This window comes from Rhinolophus ferrumequinum, chromosome 21, assembly GCF_004115265.2.
Source record: "Rhinolophus ferrumequinum isolate MPI-CBG mRhiFer1 chromosome 21, mRhiFer1_v1.p, whole genome shotgun sequence".
Classification (NCBI taxonomy): domain Eukaryota; kingdom Metazoa; phylum Chordata; class Mammalia; order Chiroptera; family Rhinolophidae; genus Rhinolophus; species Rhinolophus ferrumequinum.
In genome coordinates, this window is record NC_046304.1 from 16,608,568 (window position 1) to 16,626,431 (window position 17,864).

Genomic DNA, 17,864 nt, shown 5'->3' on the forward strand with positions numbered 1-17,864 from the left:
GAGTCAGGGCCTGGACAAGGAGAAAAGTGGCCCCGAAGCCAGGGAGCCTGTCCCCATAGAGATGGGCCAGGTGGCGGCCAGAGAGGCTCAGAGCCTCCCTCCATCCTGGGCCCTGGTGTTGGGAGAACTAGGTGACCTTTACTTGCCAGCTGCCTGACCACCCTGAGCCTCATCTCCTTATCTGTGAGGAAGGGACAGTCAGAGAACCACCTAAGAGGGCAGGGTGAGGGTGTGGCACCTGGGGAGCCCTCTTTCCTTGGTCCCCCTTCCAGGCTGCCACAGGGACATCAGCAGGGATAGCCCAGAGCAGGCTGGGAGCTGAGAGCTGGGGAGTGGAGGGTTTCCTGTACTTGTTTCTTCATTCGCCATTGATTTTAATTAACTCCCTGCTTTAGGCTCACAGACAGGAGGCACCGGATAATGAAGACAAATCCTCAAATCAATAGCGATATGGTCACCAGCACCGAAATCCTGTGGTCCTGCCCTTGCTTGCGGAGCTCCAGAGAGAACAGGAAATAGATGGATGGAAGATAAGAATAGGTCCCTTCAGAGAGAACATGATACTCTGAAGGAGAGCCCGCGAATGTTCAGGGAGAGGGAAAGTCAGGGAGGGCTTCCTGGAAGAGAAGGAATTTAAAGATGGGCATGATTTATAGATAGAAGTGCTGGGGTGGGCTTGGCATCCCTGACAGAGAACAGGAATGGCAAAAGCCAGGCAGCGGGCTTCTCTGGGGCCAGAACAGCCCTGCTGGCTCTGGAGAAAGGCTCCAGGCTCAGGCACTTAGTGGGGGATGAGAGGCTGGTGTGGCTTGGGTGTGCTCTGCACTGTTTCTCTCTGGCAGATTATTGCTTCTGACTTATAGCAGAGATGAAACCAAGCGAGTGCATATCTCCTGCCTACCTCTGCTGGGATGCAAAATGTGCCCTCGTTAGTTCCTTGACTTTAGCTCTCTCTTTCCTTCTTTGTCTCTGTGTCTCTAGGTCTTTGTCTTTCATCTCTTTGTGCTTCTGTTGCTGATGTTTTTTGTTTTTTTTTTAAATCTCTGCCTTTGCTTCTCTATCTTTCCCTCTTTCGTGTGTGTGTGTGTGTATTTGTGTGTGTGTATGTCTATATGTTCTTAGTCTTCTTGGGTTTGTCTCCGGGTTCCTCTTTGTTTTTGTCAGTTTCTCTCATTTACCTGTCTTGTCTTTCTACATCCCTGTCCGTCTGTCTCTGGGCCTCTGTCTCTCTTCCTGTAGGCTTCTCTGTCACAACCCTCAGGGTACAGCTTTCTTGGCCTCTAGGTTTGTCCCTCAGGTTCCCTCACTTGGGCTGGAATCTCAGCCCAGTTCAGGCAGGTGGGGTCTGTGCTCAGAGCTGGGGTGTGGGGATGGGCTGCTGGTTTTGCCTGGACCCCATGTAGACGCCGGGGACAACCTAGGCTGAGGAAGCCTGCCCCTCCCTCCTGTGTGGAAATCCCCAAGCACACAGACCTTCCCAGCCTCTGCTGACGCTCCTGGACCAGCAGTGGGAAATCAATTTGCTCCCCCCGCCCCACCTGCACAGCTGGCCTTTACCCCATGATGGACAGGAGGCCCCTGGAGGGAGCGGCTGAGCTGAGTGGAGCACTGTTATCTCTGAGGGCTTTACTAGCGTCAGACAGGGCAGGCGGGCCCAGATTTATTCACTGTACCCAGGTCCCCAAAGGCCGAAAAATCTAAAGTAGGGGAAATTAAGTTGTAGGTTTACTTGCTGAGACACGTTAGCGGCCGGTGAGGGTGTACTTTTCTGTACAAGGCAGAGCCCAGTGCAGGCCTGGCACTTGGCAGGAGCTTTGCACACGTTGGCTAAACCAAAGCCAGAGGCTGGTTGGGCCCTGCTTTCTTATTTTAGCTCAGACCAGAGGCCAGGAGCCCCCAGACCTCACCTTACAGCTAGAATCAAGCAATCAGCTAAGGCTGTCAGCAGGTGTGGGCAAATTCGAAGCCACAGCCGTGCCCCTGACTTCCATGGTGTGGCTAATGAGGACCTCCTGCTCTGGGGAAGTCAATCCCTGAGCAGCGAGGACACCCAGGACAGGCAGGAGGGCCCTGGGGCAAGGACAGTTCCCTAAAGCTCAGATCTTCTGTTTTGGGGGTGTCCCCTCCATTCACACCCATCGACACTGGGCTAGTGTTTGGCTTCACCAAGGACTCCGAAGGTCAAGACAAATTAGCATGCGTGGGCTTCTCCTTCACAATGCAGCCACACAAGATGCTGCTAGGCCTCTATTTCCCTGGGATTTAGGGGAAGGGCCGAGTTTCCCAAATGCTGTGGGGTTTCTCTTTCTGTCCGCACCAAGATTCCAGCATACGTTATTTGAGCTCTTCATGCCTTAGTTTCCATTTCTATAAAATGGGACAAGAGTTGTGGACCCCCATCACAGGTTGTCGGGAGATGACCCGCAATGATGGCTGCACAGCACCTGGCACAGCCTGCAACGAGCAACCAGGCAATCTAGGGCAGCTACCTACCAATGTTGCCGGTTTTACTTGCCCATTCAGCACTGAGGCCTGAGGCCGGCTTCTTTACCCGCACAGACCAAAAGGCAAACAGTTGGCCCTCAGCTGCGCCAGCAGAATGACGGCCACACAAGAAGACCAACGACTGTCAGTCAGGCATCTCCAACCCGTTCTCCTGCCTCTGGTGGGATGGACAGCATTCAGTTTCTCAAATGGCGGGCAGGAGCCACGACAGGGCTGCCTGTCTATGACTTTTCTGTTCACTTCTTTTCTGGACCCGAGCCTGAATCAATGGGTTTCCCCACTGGTTCCACGCTGGACACACAGCACTCTTCTCAGATGGTTCAGACAGCCCCTCCCTTCCCTCTGAACAGTCCTTTCTGGCTCACATGTCTGTGTGTGTGTAGTTGGTAGTTCTATTATCTTTACATATGTATATATAATATCCCAGGTACTTCCAGCTCCCCAAGACTCTAGAACCTACACAGGGAGTAAAAGGATCGGAGACAAAGAAGGTGAGAGTTAAACATATGATCTCAGGGATAGGACTTTGAAAGCAATGTTCAATTCGTAAGTACTTAGAGTTCGCTAAGTAGCAAACACTTACCACAAGCACAATGGGCAGGGGTGGGGGTGGAGGGTGTGCTGGGGGGGTTGATGGGATTTCATTGGCAGCAGTACCAGGACTGTGTGGGGGGGGCGCGGGGGGGGAGGGCGGGGCCAACGCTCAAATGCAGCTGCTTTTTCCAGTAGAGTCAGCCTCCGAGTATGATCTAGGAGCTGCTTTGCTGCCTGCCTGAAATTCCTCCCTCAAGTTTCATCCCCTTGGCTACGGGGCTGTAAGATACGAAAGCTGCCAGACAACAGACTCTCTGTCCCAGCCCCCTCTCCCCATCCTACTCATGGGGGAAACCAAGGCCCAGAGAGGAAGAAGGACTTTTAAAAACTGAAGTTTTCCTGCCCAGGGTTTCTCTGTTAAATCACACGAGATCTCCAGGCCCTGGAGGTGATGGTGATGAGTCACCTGCACAGAAGGCACAGAGCCACTAGGGGCAAGACTTGTGGGGTCAAAATCAGGAGTAGGGACACACAGACGGGACATGGTTAGGCTCCTGTCTTCCACTGGGCAGGTGGAAGGGTCAGTGAGTGAGGCGGGCGCGATACGGGCATCCTTTACTTCCACAGAGAAATGTGCCCACTCTTCTTGCAACAAGTATCCCTGTTGGTCTAACTTTTATTCTCTCTCTTTTCGAGGGATGTAGAAACAAGAATTATTTTACTTTCTTTTTAATAGGCCTGGAAGGGTATGATCAACGAGTGTCACTGACACTAGGGAGGGGTGGGGACTGTGGCAAACCAGAGACCGCAAGCCCTGTGGGAAAGGGGGAAGCTGCTATTTAGCTGGTCCGATTTTTCCAGGGAGGGGTGGTACACTGGCAGACCTTCTGCTTTTCAAAAAAGAAGCCAGAACCCCCATATTCTTTTAAATGCCAATTCTCCACATTTTAAAAAGTTGTCAATTAGTTTAAAGCAGTGAGCCAGATCAAGTCACTGCTCTCCCAGTTTGTGGCCTATCATACCGACAAATGTCCAACCCTCCAAGGACAGATGGCATCCCACCCCCCAACATGGAAGCCCTCCCGCTCTGCTCTGACTTCTCCAAACCTCAGCCGGCCTGGCTCCCCTGCACACAACACACACTCCCAGCTGCTCCTAAGGCTGCAGGAAGTTCGTGTACCCTCTGCAGGCTGATGTGACAGAAACGGCAAGTCCAGAGTCTGCTGGGGAAACACTGGGGGTGAGTGGGGGTGGGTGGGAGAGGGCAGCTGAGGGCTTTGCAGAGCTTCGGAAAGGCTATTTTCTCAGGAACAGGGAAAGAAGGAAGGCAGCACAGCAACAGCTGGCTCTGGGCAGTGAGCAATCCTGTCTGAAAATAAAACATTTTACAATCCACAACTGTGGCCCATTAAGAATGAATGGATCTACTGGTATAAATAGCACGCTGCGTTAAGAAGTCAGGAAACAGCATATGCGTTTGATGGAAAAACGGCTGCCACGGAACTGCTTATTAGCCCAGTCGGCTGCAGCTCTGTGCTAACTAGACAGAGGTCTTGGCTTCCAAGCTTTCGTGGGCCATGTGGCTTTCTCCATCTTGGGTCACAGAATATATCCCCATCCCCCCAATCCTGGTTGCAACATGGAGGCAGATACACACTAACAAGCCGATAGTGAGTTTCTCAGCCATAGTATCCCGCTATAATATCTAGCCTCTGCTTAAATGCTCCCAGTGACAGGAAGCTCACTACCCTGTCAGATACAAAACACCCAATTCTGTGGCTCAGTGGCTATTGAGCAAGGGGCACGAATTTCCCCCTCTGCCTGAGCTCTGCTTTGGGGGAAAGCAGCCCTAACCGGCCATGCCGCCTCTTACGTCTGATGGGATACAGGCTGGATGCCAAAAGGGCAGCACAAGCAGGAACGAGTCAGGCCAATCACCGCCTTCCTGAGTGGGGTCCTCAGCGTGCAGGCAGATGCTCCGACTGAAGGGCACGCAGACTTGCTGAGAACAAGCTGCTGAGCAGGCAGAGATTGGAGAATGGAGCTGAGTCGAGAGTCCCCCAAGAAGCAGAAGAAGCGGCTACCATACTCCTCCACCCCCACAGGCCTCACAAACCTTCGTCTCTGTCTCTGCTTCTGGGGGACCTTCCTCAGCAGCCTGGCAGCAACCCCCTTACTTGAGCCAGCCTTGGTGGCTCTGCTCCTGGCAACCAAAAACCTGCCTCCCAAGTCCGAAAGAAGAAAGCCAGCGTGTGTGGCGATTTGGGTGCTAGCTTCTCTCTGCACTACACTCAGAGGGGAGGAGTGGGGGCCGGGATTCAGAAGCCTGGGTACCAGGCCCTCTTGGCCCCAGCCTACGTGACCTTGGGCAGACTTTCCCTTCCTCATCCATCACCAAGAGTCCATTTCGCTGTCTGCAGCTGCCCCACGGGCTGTTCTGAACATCAGAGGAGATAATGACCATGAGTCACGGAGCTCTGGCTGTAGCTCTGGCTGAGGCCAGCCCAGCACCCAGTTGCTTGACTTCTCCTGGGGGGACAGGAGATGGTCGCAGGGGGATGGGCAGGTTAGCTGAGGGGTCATTCCGGAAGCGGAATCAGACTGCTCAACCCAAACAACTCCGAAGCTTGCTTTCACTGGACTGCAAACAGAACCACAGTTTTTGATTAAAAAAAAAAATTGTTTAAACCTTGTGAATCAACGAAGTGATAATGAAACTCCTATTTTTCTCAAAACTACTCAGCTGGAACAAATCTGAAACCTAAGTACTTTTTCAGAACAGCCCTTGAAGTAAACCAGTGTGTAATTCTGTTCAAATCCATCCAGGAAGCTGGTGCTCTCCTCAGGGGATGGCCCAGGGCAGGAGGCGGGAGGCTCCCACGAAGGGTCCTGGGGAAGGATTGTCACCCAGGCTTCAAAGGAGACTGGAAAGTCGATTTGCCTCATGATTACAGGGAGCTCAAAGCACCCCCCTCAGCTGGGGGCTTTTGGGGGTCTAGGGTGGAGGGTAAAGTGGAAAGGCCCCCCTCATCCGGCCAGGCCACCGGGCAGGGCAGCGACAAATGCTTTAGATAATGCTCCCCCTGACCGCCTGGCCCCAGGCTCCCTGGGAAAGGTGAACACCCCAAAACCTCACTGATCCAGGGGTCAGCATCCTAGGAACCTCAGCTCTCTGCTCCCATCTGAGAAATAAACACAATTCTAGAAAGCCCTCTGAACACTGTATGGAATCTAGGCTTCAGTTCCTTTCCTCCCACCTTGGTTTAGGTGCTCAGCCACAGCTGGGAAAGCCAGGGCAGGCCAGCCACAGAGCAGACCCAGGCAGCGCTGCTTCCTGCGGCTGAAGAAAATAAGAAGCCCCATCTTGTTAAGTATCCTCAGCCCTGGAGTGTCCTATCGGAGACTAATTTCTACATGTAACGATTACGGTCAGATAAATTCAGCTCTCCAGCTCTCATAGGAAATCAGGTTCTTCTAGTACTACTGTGTTCCCCCGAAAATAAGACCTAGCCAGACCATCAGCTCTAACGCATCTTTTGGAGCAAACATTAATATAAGACCTGGTCTTATATTATGTTAGATAAGAACTGGTCTTATATTATAGTAAAATAAGACACATTAGAGCTGATGGTCTGGCTAGGTCTTATTTTTGGGGAAACAGGGTAGTAGTACCAGCCCCACCTCTCTTGCCTGCTTCTATTACAATGAAAGGCTGCAGAAGCTACAGGCTTCATTTTTCCAGCCTCCCCTTTGATCTTCCTTTCTTTGTAGTGATGGCTGGAACTCCAGCAACCATGATGTGACCATGAGGGAAAGAGCAAGACATCTGTCCTGATGTCACTGAGCTGCTGAACCAAAGCTGCAGACACCTTCCTCTAAGCTTTCTAGTATATGAGAAAGAAAAGGTCATCTCTTATTACCCAAATATGCAAGGTCAAAAGGGATCCCCTACCCCTCCTCCTAGCAAATACCTCTGTACACAGCTCAAGGGTAGGAATCCAGCTCAAAAGAAAAGAAGACGGCAGAAGAGGTGGGCCCAGCTCTAAAGGGATTAAGACCCAACACCCCGAAGTACTGGTTTCACCATTTACATCTTATATTTCATAGGGGAACAAAGAGACCTGGGAGTGTGCAAAAGCTGACTTTATTCATTGCTGCCATAAACTTGGAGCAATGATCTGCCACGGAAAAGTCGCGTGGAGCACACACTCCATCGGGATTGATTGGGTGGGAGGGTGGAGACCTCTCCCCAGAGGTAGCCAGGCCAGGCCCAGGGCCAGTCACCAGCAGAAACTCAGGTCACACTATTCTCCATCCCATCCTGAAGAAAGAACAAATGGTCTGCGATGAGCAAGCTTATAGGGGGCTCACCAAGGGGTCTGCAGGCAAACGCTTGGCCAAAATCAATATCCAGTGTCCAGAGGGAGTGAGTAACAAATTCAGGTAGTCAGCCCACCTGCCCTGTAGGTGCCAGAGTGTCACCAGCTGTCTCTAACATAACACAGAGGAAAAAAAAAAAAAAACCAACCACTTCTGATCTTTCTCTAATACATTCATTATGTTATTTTTAACATTTAGAAATTTAATCTATCTGCAATGTGTTTCTGGATACACATGGAATGGGATGGAAATCTAATTATACTAGCTCCAGTTGTTAAATAAACCTGTTATTTTCCCATTGAATTGAAAAGCTACCAATGTTCAGCTTCCGTAGGTCTTAGGTCTATTATTTCTTGAGTCTGTTCCACTTATCTGTTTATTTATTCTATAAATAAACATTCTATTTATTTTGGTGCCAATGTTATACTTTTTCTATTGATTATAGTAACTTTATAGTACGCTTTCATATTTGGTCAGGCAACTCCCCCCTTGCTATTGTTTTTAGAAAAACATTTTGTTAAAACATTCTTTAACTTCTTTATGAAGTTTTTTATTGAACTATAATTCATGCAGCAGAAAATCCACCCCTTGAAAGTACACAATTCAGTGGTTTTTAGTATATTTATAGTGCAACCATCGCCACTATCTAATTCCAGAACATTTTCTCACTTTTAAAAACCCTGTACCCATTAGTAAGTAGTTCCTACCCATCTTCCCACATCCTCCCTAGCCCCTGTCAATCACTAATCTACTTTCTGTCTCCCTGGATTTGCCTGTTCTGGACATTTCACATAAATGGAATCATACATGACTTGGCCTTTTGTGTGTGGCTTCTTTCGCTTAGTATAATGTTTTCAAGGTTCATCCATGCGATAGCATGTGTCAGTACCTCATTCTTTTTAAGGCAGAATAATATTCCATTGTATGATTATGACACCTTTTGTTTATCCAATGGATAATGAAAACATTTGAGTCCATTCCTCCCTAAAAACTCTACTGGGACTCAAATGGTTGTTACACTTATGAATTTGGAGGAACCACGATTCTTATCTGCCTCTCTGTTCATATCTTACTTTTTGTCCTGTGATAAGATCCTACAATTTTTTCATGTTGGACCTATAATTCTCTACAAAAATTTGTTTGTAGAATTTCGTAAGTTTTGTTGCAATTATGAATGGATTTTCCTATTTCTATTTCTAATAGTTAGCATGGTTATAATAAAACTATTGATTTACTTTGTTCTGTCACTTCCCAAATTCTCTTATTAATCCTAGTGGGCTGTTTTAGTAAACTCTCTTGGGTTTTCTTCGTCACATCATCTGCAAAGAAGAAAATTTCTTCTCTTTTTCAATAGTAACATTATTTTCTTGCTTTATTACATTAAATACTTTAAAATACTGTTGAATGATGGTGACTTGTATTTTGACAGAACATGACTTCAGTGCTTTATCAATTAATATGATATTTGGTGTTTCATTTTTCTAAGTTTGGGTAATTTTATCATATTTAAGTAATTCCCTTTTTTCCTTATATCACTTAAACTTTTTCTTTAGCAGACTTTTTTTAACCTTGGAGAAGAAGACATTTCAAAGCAAGTTAGGAAACCTAGAAACCACAAGGCAAAAGAAAGACACACCGACTTCACAAAAATTAAGAAAAAATTGTTTTTGAATGGCAAAATAGATTTTGAATGGCAAAATACTATAGGACTAAAGTCAAACAAGATGTAAAGTCAAGGAGAAAAATATTTGCAACCCATTTAATAACCCTAACATATATAAGGAGCACCTACAAATCAATAAGAGAAAATAACTTAAAATATGAGCAATGGACTTAAACAGGCAATTTTTAAAAGAGGAAACCTAAATTATCCATAAATAATAAAGATATGAAGATACTCAAATGTGCAAATTAAAATAATGAAATATCCTTTTCCATCTAGTATACTTGCCAAAATTATAAATACCAATAATATTCATGGCAGGCAAGGATGCAAGAATAAATGAGTATAAGAGACTGTAACATTTCTGGCATATAGTTTGGCAATGTCTATTACAATTTAAAACACAGAACCCCATTTTTGGAAACCTACCCCATGGAAATAAAAGCATCATGTACATGTAAGGATGTCTCACTATTGTTTGCAGTGACAAAAAGCTAGAGACAATTTGAATGTCCATCAATAGGTGAATAATTTAATAGCAATAAATGATATGATGGGGATTTTAAGCAGCCATTGAAAAGAATAAGGTAAAATCTGTAGCTATTGACCTGGAGGGATGCCCATGATATTTTTTCAAGTGAAAAAAGCAACATGCAGAGTTATGGGAAAGAGCCTATTTTTGTTGTTAAAATCAGAGCAAAAAACAAACCAAACCAAAAATAACCCGATATCAAGTATACGTTTGTAGGAACAGGGAGAAAGGAGTTTGGAGATGATGGCAAGAGAAGAGATTTTAATTTTTCATATACTTTTGAATTAATTTGTTAAAAATACGATCTATTCTTATGTAATTAAAAATTAACAAAGAAAATTTAAAGGAGGAAGAAAAGGAATCTGCCTCAGAAACATCAATACATTTCATTTGATGTCTCTGTGGACTGAAGAATTCATGGCTTGTATCTATTGATTACCGTTCTTCTTACAACAGGGCAGGAAAAAGAAAGCAGGGTGGGCTGGAATGGGGGGTAGAATCTGGGCCCCAAGTGTACCAGCCCCAAGGGCAGAAGGAGAGAAAGAGAGAAAGGAATGGGGGTGAGGAAGAGGGTCAGAGAGAATGTGCCGGTGTCAGGATCAGTTTCCATGCCAGGGACTGTGGGGCAGGTGGAGGATGATGGCCCTGGCGTCCCCGGAGGCAGGGGCCTGCGAAGAGAGCCCCTCATGAGAGTGGGTGGTTTTAACATCCTCTCAGTGTCTCCTGGGTCTGTCCAACAGACCCCTGACCTATGGGAGTCTGCAGGTCCTAATGAAACGCCTCCAGAGGCCTTTCAAATATCCTGGGGCAGGTGGGTGGTTCATTCATTCATCTAATAAGCTTTTATCCCGTGCCTCTCCCATGCTTCATGCTGAGAAACCGGCCTGTTTCAGCCATACACAGCCTTGCCAGCATGCAGCTTCCAGTGTGAGGGTGCTGGTCACTGTTTCCCCCTGACCCGAAACTCAGTGTCAGCTGAATGGGGGCACGGTGAAGGCCCGGTTTACCAGGCAGGCACTGATCTAGACCACACACTGCAGCTCTGACCCAGTCAGCTGCATAGCACCTGGGGACCACGGATGGTGAGGCTGGGGGAGGAGGGGGGAAGCCACCCTCAAAGCTGGGAAAATAGCAACTGGTATCCCAGTCAGCAGGGGTTTGGAGAGGCCTGGGGATGTCCCTGACAGACTTCCAAGGCTGCCCGCTGGGGTCTGTCTACTGCCAGGAGCCTGACAGTCTCAATCCAGACCAAGGTAGGAGCCCCTGGCAGCTTGAGGGGCTTCCCAGAGGCAGCCATGGCCACGAGGCCACGTGGACCTCCAAGAAGCCACAGAAGGGCTAGCCTCCTGCCCGCCAGGCTCAGGACCAGCTGTAAGGATAGTTCCAGCTGGTCTGGGCCGCTGGTCTCTCACAGTATCTGGTTGCTACAAAGTGCCTCTGTGAGTGCATGGTCAGGTCTGGGTCAGGAACAGTTGGCCTATTGGTAGCTTTCCAGCACCCCTCCTTGCAAACCCCTAGCACTTTGGCTCCCACGGCATGGAATCTCTATGCTTTCCTCCTGCTTCTTCCGCAATGCCTCTTCCACCAGCTCCTATTCCTTCCTCTCCCTCAGTGGTGGGTTTCCTCAAGTTCAGTCCTGCCCACCACATACACCCCTCCCCCCACATTCTCGGTGCACCCCTCTCTGGGTGGGCGCAGACACCAACCTGTGCAGGGTCATCAGCCCTCACCGTCCTGCTGCCCCTGGGTGAGACACGTAGGTCACTTGTCTGGGCCACCTCCTGCTCAGCACGAAAATGGGGATTATCACAGCGCTGCGAAGCATCTGGCATGGGGCCTGGAGTGGAGGAAGCACTGCCTTATGCCCTGGGAGCCTGGGGGGCTTCCAATCAGGTCTGCACAGGGAGACCAAGCTCACACAAGGGGGCCTCCACATAGCCTGGCCTGGCTTTAGTACACACTTGGTTAATAAATGGTGCCGACTCCAAGCGTGTGGGCCGCTGGCCTCTTTGCCCACATAATTAAAAGGCCATCTGTGTCTGTGTGGCTGAGGAGGAGACAGAGGCTCTGCCCTTCCCCAGGGGTGCGCGCATGAGTGCGTGTGGTGGGGGCTTCAGGGCCTCCTCTCCTCAACCCACTTGAAGCAACATTCTAAACCTGACAATGTCCACCAGCTTGTTTCCATGGCTGCATCTCTTCCCTTGGTCTGAGGGACATGGACGCACTGTGACAGGGCTGGGACAGGAGAAAGGCCCAGCTCTGAGGGCGGAAACCAGACAGAAGGGAAGAGAGACCCACTTCCCTAACAAATTCCCTCAGGCTCCCTCAGGGGGCTGGCAGGGCGGCACAGGGCTAGCGCCCCCCTCAGGCCAGTCCCAGCTGGGCCACTTCCCGCGCTGCCTGCCCAGTTTCCATCTGCACCGGCCCAGTGATCCATGCAAGGGCTTGTCTGTGGCAGTGATGGCAGGGAAGGTGAACTCATGGGAATTAGAAGTGCCAACAGCGTCCAGGAGCATTAGCAAGAATTAGAAGGCCTGCTGCAGAAAGAGCCGAGTGATGCTGAAGGAAAGATATCTGGGGAGCAGATGCCCAGCTGGTAATGCCAGTTATGTCTGGAAGGGCCAACCTACAGGGCATTTTTAACTTCTAAATTATATCATTTGACAACCTTCACAATTTTACAATAAACATGCCTTATTTTTGTAACAAGAAGAAAAAAGCCCAAGTGATATGAAGATAGTTGGATACCAGGTCATAATGCAGACAGGGAGCTGTCGCAGAGCCCCTCAGGAGCAGCTGTGTAGCTATTATTTTGGGTCCATTGCCCCGGCATCAGAATGAGCCCATCCCACTGGCTGCCTTGTCTCATTTGGGATCCTCAGACCTGAGTCTTGGGCTGAAACTCAGGCTCGTCAGGGCAGGAGGAGCCAGAGCCCAGAGGCTTGTGGTCCCAGCTTTGCCACACACCAGCTGGGTAAGTCCCTCTTTTTTTCTGGGCCTCAAGTTACTCATCTATAAGATGGGGCTGCTGAATACCTGCTCTGTCCACTTTTGGAGCCTGTTATGAGACCAGGAACTTTGAAAATAAAACCACGAACATTAAAGTCATGTAAGCTGTGGAGAGCTACGTGTATCAGCCATACCAGGGACTAGTCTCACCAGTGGAGCGGAGCTCCCCTTCTGATGTGGGGGGGGGCCTGGCAAGCACCCACAAAAGTGCAACCACCACAAATACCAAGAGCCCCTGGGCACAAAGTCACTTTGCTCATTAGGACCAGGGAAACCAGGAGTTCCCCCCTTAGTCAGACATAAGAAACGTGCTGAGAAGAGATGCTACAGGCCTGCTTTGGAAAGATGCGTTTTTGTACTTTGCAAAAAGACCTCAACTGACATCCCATTTCCGCAAAGACCCACAGCGCTGTTCATGCATCCCTGCCCCCAAACGTGTGCTTGTTTGTGAAACAGCCTCCTCAGTGCAGCTACAAGCAATCACTGCACTGAGGTCCAGCCCCCCACAGCGGTGCAGGTGGGGCCGAGGGCACAGAGAGGGATGGAACACTAGGATGAGCCATGTGGAGAAAGTGGCGGGCATCGCCCTGGTGCCCATGGCACGGGCTGGCTGGCTGATGGCTTGAACATCGCTATTCCAGGAAGACGGGGCAACAGGGACTTACCTCTCCCTCGGGCCCACGTGTAGACTCGACTGGTCTCAGTGCTCCTGGGCTTTTGCTCAGCAGGCTCCACAGGCAAAGGTCGTAAGTGGGGGTCATCTGCCCGGCCTGGGGTCTTCAGGGGCAGGATGTACTTGGGGAGCCCTTTGAAGAACCAGGCCCCCGATCTTTTCCAGACCTGGGTGAGAGAGACACCTGCTTAGAGAACAGGATGCAGAGCAGCCCTCCCTGTATGGAGCTCCCATGGAAGCCCACCCTCCCCTCCTGGTGCAAAGTTGCAAAATGCTCAAAAGATGCCACCTGCATCCCTCCAGCCCGACCCTTCCCCTGGGGACTCGGGCAGTGACAAGAGGCTGGAAGAAGAGGTGGGGTGGGCCATGCAGCATATTGGCAGCTGTGTGGGGAGCTCTGGGGATGAGACAATCTGCAGTGGCCACAGAAAAGGCCCGAATCTCAGAGGAGAATTCAGAGCAGCAACTGAGATAAAGCCCCTGAACTCGACGCCTACTTCCAACAACACCCAGTGCTTTCTCTTCTCTTTTCTGATGAAGGAAATACATTTGAGGTATTTAGTAAGAGGAGTGAGAGTGTGTGAAGGAAGGATGTGACCTTTTCAAAAAAAAGGGAGCCTTGGCAGTTCAGAGCGGACGTGCCGGATTTCAATCCTAAGTCTGTCACCCAGCAGCTGTGAGTTTGGACACATCTTGACCCTCAGCTTCATTACTAGTAGGTGGATGTAAGAACAGTGTCCGTCTCACAGGGTAGCCATGAGGAACAGACTTACAGATGAAAGTAAGGCTCAGACTTATAAAAGAATGAGAGCCCCACGGCCCAGCGCTGGGCAGAGCAGCCCCTCGACAGAGGGGGTGCTCACAATCGTCGTCCTCCTCCTCTCCTCTGACAAACGTGGACAATCAGCGGACCAAGTCCCCTCCTCAAAAGGGAGACGATCAGAAGGCCAGAGTCTGCCTGATTCTCTCCAGAACAGTGTTTCCCACTCCCCAAAGCTTCCTCTGCACCATATTAATTCTGTGGGATAGTAACAGGGGCTACGCCAAAAAAAAAAAAAAAAAAAAAAGGAAAGGAAAAATAAAAGTAACGGTTCCTGATTATGTACACTGGGAAGTGCTAGGTTAAACCACGCTCTGTGACTGCAGGACTTCTCAGAGCCTTTAATATGTCAATGTGCACAGGGTTTTCCAACAGGGCGAAAGAATACACAGTGCTTCCCACATAGACCCTACCCGGAAAGTTTTCCTAGAGGAACTCAACCCTGGTCATGGGTTTGCATAAACTCAGCACTTAGCTGTACAGCACTGACAGTTCACTTGTTGAGTGATGTGCGTCTATTTCTCCACGTAGACAGCAGCTGTCTCTTTATGCTCCAGAGTGCCAGGACCACAGAGTCCAAACCCTGTCCCTGGCCCAAATCATTCATCCTTCCCTCCCAGCTATCCTGTGCGGAAGGGCCTGCTTTTGTGTGGCTCTTGCAAAACACAGAACCCTCTGGTGGGATGAATGCTACGTGGAGTCCCCTTTGAAAATTCCTTTCTGATCCTCCCACAGCCCTCCTGCAATAAATAATTATTTATCTGAATTGGTAACACACGCACATGATCTAAAATTCACAAAGTGCACAATTAAAAAGTCTCCTCCCCCATTCCCAGAGGCATCTGGTGATAACAGTTCTTTGAGGAAGCTCTATTTTTATCCCCACTTTCCAGATGGGAGAACTGAGGCTCCAACAAGTTAAGTGACTTGCCCAAGGCCAGCCCACCACTCTATTGGCCTCTGCCACACACTGGAGGCCGTAGAGTCTCATCCCAGCAGTTTACAGATACAAAGCAGATGCTCACTAAATTGTGGTTGGGTGGTGAGTAACCCCTCTGGTGGGATGAACTCTTCAGTGGGTCATCATCAAGAACACTAAGTGTCCTACAGGCTGGACACCTACAGGGGAGGGAAGTACCGTACAGGGAGAGGAAACTAGTACAAGCAGCAGTCGCCCAGGCCACCCTGGCCCTGCAGAGCTGCTGCGTAGCTTCTGAGAACAGATGCTCAAGCCCAAAAGGCCATGGGGAACCGGCAAAGGGTTCCCTCAGCCTCCCTCTGCTAAGCGAAGGCCTGTGCTTAGTGCTGGCCTTGCCTGCCTCCCCTAAGCATGCCAACTCCTGCCCCCCAACATGGGCTGGGCCTCTGGGGGACCACATGAAGCAAGCCCTCGAGAGCCAAGTATGAATGGTGGGGCCTGGGTGGGCTTAGGACCTGCACCTCACTGCCTCCCCAACCCCGACCAAGGAAATTGCTTTGTCTTTTTTTTTTTTTTTAACCTGAGAAGAGACAGACATATGAGATCTCACAATTAAGTCCCTGAACTTGTTGCAACGATGCTGCTAACCTTTTTTGATATCAGAGGGATTATTCATTATGAATTTATACCAACTGGACAAACAGTTAACCAAGGTTACTGTTTGGAAGGGCTGAAAGGCTGCATGAAAAAGTTAGACGACCTGTACTTTTCGCCAACAATTCATGGCTCTTGCATCACGACTGTGGGGACAGAGCCCCAGAGAGCAGTTTCCAGGCTCTCGGCCTCACGTGGAAAGGTGCTGGCTCGGGTGGTAGATGGCTATCAGCTGTGGCTAATTGACCATCAGCTGTAACCAGTTAGCCAATTAGCCACTGATATAACTGTCATGGCTGCATTGGTTGGTCAGTCGGTTGGTTGGCAGGCAGAAAAGCGGACAGCAGTTGCAGGTCGTGTGGATCCAGCCTTCAGTGAGACTATAGTGGTATATAATTCCCTATCTATGGCCCCGTGGATGTTCCTTTTTGGCCTAGCCACATCCTGCATTCTTATGTGGGGAGCGGGACTAGAGGACCCGCAGGCCACCCCGCACGACAAATGGCGCAGCGAGCAGGGTCTCTCTCCTGCACGACAACAAATAGCTAGTAAACAAATAATTGTATTGGAACACCCTCCCTACTCACCTGATCTGGCCCCCAATGACTTCTTTCTTTACCCGAAGATAAAGGAAATATTGAAAGGAAGACATTTTGATGATATTCAGGACATCAAGGGTAACAGAACGATAGCTCTGATGGCCATTCCAGAAAAAGAGTTCCAAAATTGCTTTGCAGGGTGGACTAGGTGCTGGCGTTGGTACATAGCTTCCCAAGGGGAGTACTTCGAAGGTGACTGTAGTGATATTCAGCAGAGGTGCGTAGCATTTTTTTTATTTATTTTACTGGGGAACAGTGTGTATTTTCCAGGGCCCATCAGCTTCAAGTCAAGTCATCCTTCAATCTAGTTGTGGAGGGAGCAGCTCAGCTCCAAGTCCGATCTAGTTGCAGGGGGCACAGCCCACCATCCCATGCAGGAATTGAACTGGCAACCTTGTTGGTAAGAGCATGTGCTCTAACCAACTGAGCCATCTGGACGCCCTGTAGCATTTTTCTTAGGGTGAGTTCCTGAACTTAACTGTCAGACCTCCTATATACTTAGCATACAAAATCAGGACAAAAACAAAAAAGTAACATGAAGAAACTTTGGGTCACTCATAACATTACCACAAAGAGGGAGCCCGGTTTAACACTGTGCTGTGAATTCTTCACACCCCTTTCTGGGTATATACATAATTTTTTTGTTTGTTTAAGAACAGGATCATGCAGATGCAACCTGTTTTTGCTCCCACTTAACTATATGTTATAGCAGCTGTTCTGTGTTAATAAGTAATGGTCTTCTCCATCATGTTTTAATGGCTTGTTTGGATTTATTAAACTTAATTAAAGCAGCCCACCACTGATGGACATGTAAACTGTTTACAATTTTTCACTCCTATGAGCAGTGCTGTAATCGTCACCTTGCACACGTATCATCAGACAGGTGTCAGTTATTGCCTTAGGAAACATCCTGGGGAGCAGCAGGTCAAGGGCCGTGTGTTCATTTAGATGATGACATGTTTTCTTCTCCAGGAAGAAAAGTCGAATTCCCAGTGGGGCACTAAGTGTCTGCCGGTGAGGACCCCATGCTACACTTCCTGGTGGGATCTGGTCTAGGGACCCTGCTTAGGAGCAGTGACCATGGGGTGGTGGGCTTGAGGGAGGCCTTGTCATGTCCCGAGGTCACCAGAATTAAGTGCCACAGGAGGAAGGATGGGGACCTGCTGTGGGCCTGGGGCACACCGCCTGGCGTAGAGGGCACACTCCCCTCGTGCCCGGCCAGCCGAGGCCCTTTTTGAAGGGGAGTGGATGGGACAATGCTGAGGGTGATTCGGAGATGTGGCTCACACTTCACTGTCGTGTGGCTTTGATCAGGACAGACCACGAAACACTGCAGAGCAGTGTTTGGGGACATCACAGGGCCAAGCCTATCCCTGACACCCAGGGAGCCCTCATCTTACAGACTCCACGCTTTTCCTATAGAGTTGGGACCATGGTGCCAGCTTGTGAGTGTGCGTGTTCCTTTCTTTTTTTCTTTTTTAATTAAAAGTTTAATTGTGCTAAAATACACATTAACATAAATTTACCATCTTAAGCATTTCTAAGTGTATACAGTTCAGTCGTGTTAAGTACATCT

General features: G+C 49.2%; 1 protein-coding gene across 14 annotated transcripts in view; it reads right to left on the minus strand.

Moving 5' to 3' along the window:
- Positions 1–17,864, minus strand: part of RPH3AL (rabphilin 3A like (without C2 domains)) — a 157,038-nt gene that overhangs the window by 13,193 nt on the left and 125,981 nt on the right. For all 14 annotated transcript variants that reach the window (XR_004421291.1, XM_033090070.1, XM_033090068.1 and 11 more), the window contains one exon: positions 13,289–13,463. Coding sequence is in view for 13 of the 14 variants with exons in the window: in XM_033090070.1 (XP_032945961.1) it covers positions 13,289–13,463 (175 nt within the window). In the remaining variant the exon portion in view is untranslated. The remainder of the gene's footprint in view (positions 1–13,288; positions 13,464–17,864) is intronic.